General features: G+C 42.4%; 2 protein-coding genes across 2 annotated transcripts in view; one reads left to right on the forward strand and one right to left on the reverse strand.

Annotated features, from left to right (window-relative positions):
- The window catches only part of LOC111071970, an 85,001-nt gene extending 79,001 nt beyond the window's left edge, over window positions 1–6,000 (reverse strand). Inside the window, exon 1 of the mRNA XM_022363531.2 lies at window positions 5,288–6,000. The gene's annotated coding sequence lies outside the window, so the exon portion shown is untranslated. The remainder of the gene's footprint in view (window positions 1–5,287) is intronic.
- LOC111071971 lies at window positions 1,582–2,595 on the forward strand. Its single transcript, XM_022363532.2, has 3 exons — window positions 1,582–1,817; window positions 1,885–2,133; window positions 2,198–2,595. The coding sequence occupies exons 1-3, from the start codon at window positions 1,692–1,694 to the stop codon at window positions 2,465–2,467; spliced, it is 645 nt and encodes a 214-aa protein (XP_022219224.2). The 5' UTR covers window positions 1,582–1,691; the 3' UTR covers window positions 2,468–2,595.

Here is a 6,000-nt window from a genome sequence, read left to right on the forward strand (position 1 = left end):
CCAAATGCGAGACTCCAAAATGCGAAGCAAACTGTGGGCGGGAGAGTGCACTCGAAACGACGGACAAAAAATGGCGAGTGGTTCTTGCTGGGTTCCTAGGGCGTTGTGTGGTGGGGTGGGGGGGCTGGGCTGGGCAGACGACACACGTGTTGCACAAATGTGCGGCATTACATTTTGGAGTAGCATTTTGGCGCAAAACAATTTGCATGAAGTCTTCTGCTGAGAGGCACTTGAGAAAGGGCCGCATAAGGGCTGCGCTGCTCCTCAGAAGTTGTGTGCCCCAAAAATCTCCCTTAAATCTCAGAATATTTCATAGGCATTTCAACAACAATTTTCAAATATTGGTATCTGAATTTATATTTTATTTATTTATTTCGAATATTGAAATTATCTTGGATTTCATTTTCCAGATTTTTCCACCTTGTATGTTTAAAGTTTTACTTTCCGTAAAGTATTGTTACCTTTTCCCAATATGTAGTTTCTCTTTTTAAATTTTCTTCAAAAATCTTTCATGGGCATCTCAAAATTTGTTGCCCTTTTTACATTACTTTCTGTCACCTTTTTTGGCTCAAAAATTTCAGCAGTGGCACAGGCTGAGGGGGGAGGCAACTGTGTGATCACCGCGCTCCAAGGTCTTTTGTGGCTGAGCTTTGGCTTCAGTTTTCGGTTCTAATTCCCACCGAAAACTCCACCATCCACAGATCCATCGTTAAGCAGTGTCACACAGAACGAGGCATAGGGCAGCATGAGGCAATGGGGCATGGTGACAGCCAAAAGAAACAGCCAAAAAGATGTGCTATCGACAAAGCGTATACCGTGTGGAAATACGAGATATATATCAAACAAATTTTCGCTAAAAAAAGAGAAATCGGATCTCTTCGGATACCCTAAAAATTTTCTACAAGACTCAAAGGATAAAATCTTTTTCCCCCTTTTGCCTCTTTGCCTCCTCTCATTTATCGCTCTCCTTCCTCCCCCACTCTGTTGCTTTTGTTCCGCTTCTTTATTTTTTTGGCATCTTTTCGTCTTGTACCTCGTTGTGCCTCGAAATTCTTCTCAATTGTCTTCTGCCGCGAGTGGTTTTTCGCTCGTTTTGGCTTGGAAATTATTTTATATTTAGCCTCTTTTTTTGCTGCTGCTGCTGTTGCTGCCTCACGAAACGCAGACATTTCGTGTGGCACGATGTGAAAAGTGGCAGAGCAGCAGCGCGTTCCCTTCCCCTTCCCCACAGTGAATCGGTGAATCGGCGGCGGCTGGGGCATGCAACTTAAATATAGAACTGCAAACGGGGTCTGTGGCGAATGCGAATACCAAGGGGCATACCACACGCAAAGGCAGCAGCAACAGCTCTCCAAAAACATTCAATTGTGCTGTGCGATGATTAAAGAAGGCGATGGAAAACTACAAATCGAAAAATTCATCATCGATAAATCGATGATCGATCAATTATGCTCTCGATTGCTCTCTGCCTTTTGGCTTAGGAATGGAAAAAGAATTTTGATTAGATTTTCTATGGCTGCTATTTTTTTGATTGATATCTATAGAACCCGTAACCCCCACATAGGCATTGAGAAGCCAATCAGATATTGCAACAGAATTCTGTGGGTCACACAAATCAGTATAGAGTTCAAAATGAAAAATTCCGAGCGAGAACAGAAAGTATAAATAGTTCTCTCGCTCTCTCATTCAAAATGGATTCAGGTCGCAGTTGTACAGTAAAGCTCAGCGTAAATGGAGGGCCAGCACGCACCCTCAAGTCGTATAAAGTGTATCGCATAGGCCGCAATGAAAAAAATGAATTTCCTGTTGACCACCAGGTGAGTGCAAGGCCTCCTCATGTTGAAAGCCCCAGAAGCAATAGCCGCTGTCCCCACTCCACTGTAGTCCCTGACAGGAATGCATGCTTATGCCTTTAAGATGCGACGGGGAGTGACACAAATTGCAGCACTCCATGGCAGCATTAAGGTCAAGGGCGAGATTATAGTTCAGAGGGATGTCGGCCTAGAGGATGCCGATGAAAATGGCAATGTCCATCTGCAGTTCGGGGAGGTCTATGGAGTGCTGCAGATCACAGCAGATCCACCAGAGCTCGATACTAAACCATCAACGTCATCGAAGCAGCCCAGCTACTACGTAAGCAACGCGGCTACCGCGGTGGTGTCCATCCACCACATTGATCTTTGTTCCCTTTTTGCAGATCAAAAACCCATTTCCCAAGTACTCTGAGAAACTTCATGCTACGGCGTTGATAATTCCCCCGTGTCTACGCTACCGTTCCAAGTCCGTGGCGCCAAAGAACCGCAAACGCGATTTGCGCCGTGACTCTTCGGCCCCACCACACGGCCAGAAGGGAAAAGACTCTTCGGAAAAATCGTCAAACACGGCCGACGGTCAAGATGGCAAAAAGCTAAATATGAACGAATCGATGGAAATGTGGGGAGATTTCGACGACGATTATTCGGATTAAACAGGGATCCAAAACGGCGTTTGCCCTCTCACACAGTTAAAGCCCAAACAAGAAAAACTATGCACAGCTTTGGATTTTCCATAGCTCTTACCCATTTAACACACACTAAACTCAATAATTTTAATGATATAACACGAAGTTACTTGATTGGATATCGATTTTCATAGCTATTTAACCAATCATTTAATGAATAATGTTCCACAAAACACTGAATAATTTATGCTAAGCCGATCTATATAGAAAATTGACTTTTTCCACAAATTATAAACAAAAAATTAATTTATTGATTTAATCGCTTGAAATCGATACATAAATCGATTATTGATATCCCCATAGATAAATATTTAAAAAAAATAACACGAAAAATGGATAATCTTTTATCTTTAATCTAATTACAAACAGCAATATTTGTATTTATCAAGTATTGGTATACCAATTGATCACATATCAATTGAAGCCCAGCAATAATCGATTTATATTCGACAAATTACAAAAGATATTTCAATAATCGATAAATACTCGACAATTAGAAGCCATAAGATAACACAATTAATTAATTAATTACGACCAATATCCAAATAAATTATTGTTACACACGATACTCTACAATATATTTGATAATTAAGCGATTTGATTTATCGATTATTGAAATCCCCGATCAATTAATATACCACAATATTCACAATGAAACACTGAAAAACAACCATTAATATCATATAATGATCGATCGCAAAATGTTCCAGTTCTCCTATATTGTCATAATGAAACACTTAATAATCGACCCATCAACGAAATATATCTAACTTGTAATCGAATTATAAACACTTTAATACACGAAATATCATTTCTTTTCATCGACTTATCGCAGACTAATCGCTGGGCAATTTGCCATTCCAATTAACCCGTTGACAGATATCACATCACCCCCCTTTTGGAAATGTGTTGATTTTGCGGATATAACCAGACCGAAACCGAAACCGAAACAGTTTCTCCATTTCCATTCTGCCACCATTCCCCTCCACACACCGTTCTGCCACCAATTACGCGACTCTGCACCAGACGGACGCGCCAGACGAATGCCAATTCATTTTGCGGATATGACACGAATCCATTCATCCAACAATCCATCTATTCATTCAACCATTTACCCAAAACTTTTTTTTTCGAATGAAATGTGAGATGGGGGCTCTCCATAGAGAGAGAGAGTGTGCACAGGGGAGGGGGTGTGGAGCTCATTATCGACAGCTGCCGAATGATACACCTATCGAATATCATAATCATAATCCAATTGTTTTTTGTTAGGCTCTTTTACAGCGAATGGGGCAGCCATATCAAAAGTACATCAAAAATTGTTTGTTTTTTTTTTCTGCGGGGATTTTAATTAGTGGATGGTATCATAATACAAGAGAAAGAGATCCCAGGAGATGCCCCCAAGGGCTGGGCCTCACACGATTTTTCACACACTTTCCCTTAGTGGCCTCTCCTCTCCACGGCAAACAATTGAGATATCCATTCAATCATTCATTCAAATGCAAATCGAAATTGAAAGGAGAATCGAAATTAAACAGAGATAATATTAATAGATCTTTCTTTTAGCGACGGGTCTCGTATTTTGCAATTAGCAGAGACAAAAGTTTAATTAAACAAAAGGCATTGGCACCGGCGCTTTTCGGGGCTGAATAATCGGTTTCATTCGATGGGAATCAAATCTTAAATAGTAAGGAATCGACGGGAATAGATGGATTTTCTTTGTGAGCAGGGAAGAGGCTTCTTGTTCAGGGGAACTAGAGAATTCATCAATATTAAATATTCCAGGGTCTGCCAATTGATGTTTCCCATAAAAAATAGGAACAACAGAACGAAAAACAATAGAAAAAGAGGGAAAGGAATATGCATTGCAAAAAAAAAAACAAATAAACGAAAGGAAAGGAAAAATCACACAAAATAAAAAAAAGACAAAATCCACAGAAGATGAAACAAAAAACAGAGCCAAAAACAGAAATTTGTGAAACCGTTATTATCATGTCGTGTCGTGGCCATCCTCGTCGTCTGCCTCTTCCTCCATCTACCACTTCGCACTCTTCGATTATGAAAGAAACATTTTGTAGCTGCATCTCCCTCCCACTCACAGCTGGCCCTTTCTTTTTGCTTGTGGCATCAGAAATCCATCGTTTTACCATTTAGCTTTTTTTCTCCCTCCCTCCCTCCCTCTCTCTCTCTCTGTCTTTCTGTCTCTATTTTTCATTAATCCAATTTGTTTTTGCTGTTGAGCAAAGGGGGGTGCTAGGGGCAGGTGCTAATTCAATTAGCGGCTTATCGATATGCGCTCTCTGTCTATCGATTGCGCGACTCTGTCTATCGCTGGAACCCCCTCCTTTCCACAACCCCACACAACACAGCATCGTCCCCTCTCTGTCACACTAAATGTTTTTACAAGAAATTAGAGCGTCGCTGCCAGACCGAAAGCAGCAGTGCAGACAGCAGAGGGCAGAATTCCAGTAAACGGCAGCGCAGCTCAGCCCCTATACTCAACGAGAGCGAAAGGAAGGGCAGCGCTGCAACGGCGAAAGGAATAAGAGTGAAGGAAAGCAGCGCAGCGACAGCGACAGCGAGAGAGAACAAGCAAAACAAAATAAAGAATGGGGATCCTCTGCTGCTGTTGCTGGCGTTGCTTTTAATTGCACTTCTCTTAATTTTTGCACAAAACACATGGGGGAAAAGGGGCCGAGATCAGATCAGTGGAGCACTTAGAGGGGGCACATACCGCTACGCCTGCGCACAACAGAGAGAGAGCAACAGGATGCTCCATTTCACACTTACCTTCCGCTGATGCTGTTCTCTGCTTCTAACAAAATGCGTAAGAGAGAGACAGAGAGTGCTGCCAGCTGCGGCGCTGAGAGGATCAGGGCACTTCTGCTGGCGGCGGCGTCGCTGCCTTGTGCGTGTGTTTGCTTATTTTTTCTTTTCGCTTCTTCTGCTTCTGCTGCTGATCCTCTGCTCTGCTCTCCTCTTGTGATGCTGCTTCTGTTATTGAATCCGGTTTTCGGATCTTTCTTTCAACTTGTTAATTCTCTTTCTCTATCACTCCGTTTCCTTGTCTCCTCAAGAAGGAAAAAACACTGCACTCGTAAAAAAATTGCACTTGGAATTTGTTTAGAAAAAAAAAGAGAACACACACTTCAACACACACACACACGCAACATGCAAAGAGGCAAATGCACCTACGCAAAGACGCGGCTCTGCAGATAAAAACAAAACATCTGAACGCCGCCAAAAAGGAGGAACCAGAGGACGCTGACGCCGACGTTTGTCCTGCCCTTCTCTCTCTCTCTCTGTCCTGCACTGTTTAAATGTTTAAACAATTGAACAATTCATTTATTTATCACGGGGCCCGAAAAAGCGCGGAAGATGGGACGCGACGAATCAAAAATACGCAAAACGGGTAAACGGCAAACGGTAAACGACACGCGTGTACCCAACCGATTTAGTCAACGTTCGGGATTGTTGTGTCGAGCCGCTCGTACCGTACCCGC

Source organism: Drosophila obscura, unplaced genomic scaffold, assembly GCF_018151105.1.
Source record: "Drosophila obscura isolate BZ-5 IFL unplaced genomic scaffold, ASM1815110v1 contig_190, whole genome shotgun sequence".
NCBI classification, from domain to species: Eukaryota; Metazoa; Arthropoda; class Insecta; order Diptera; family Drosophilidae; genus Drosophila; species Drosophila obscura.

Excerpts from the sequence above, each read along its gene's own strand:
- LOC111071971 (XM_022363532.2), top strand. The coding sequence starts at position 1,692 with ATGGATTCAGGTCGCAGTTGTACAGTAAAGCTCAGCGTAAATGGAGGG. Across the intron at positions 1,818-1,884 it reads AATTTCCTGTTGACCACCAG|TCCCTGACAGGAATGCATGC; the intron begins GTGAGTGCAAGG and ends ACTCCACTGTAG. Across the intron at positions 2,134-2,197 it reads CGAAGCAGCCCAGCTACTAC|ATCAAAAACCCATTTCCCAA; the intron begins GTAAGCAACGCG and ends CCCTTTTTGCAG.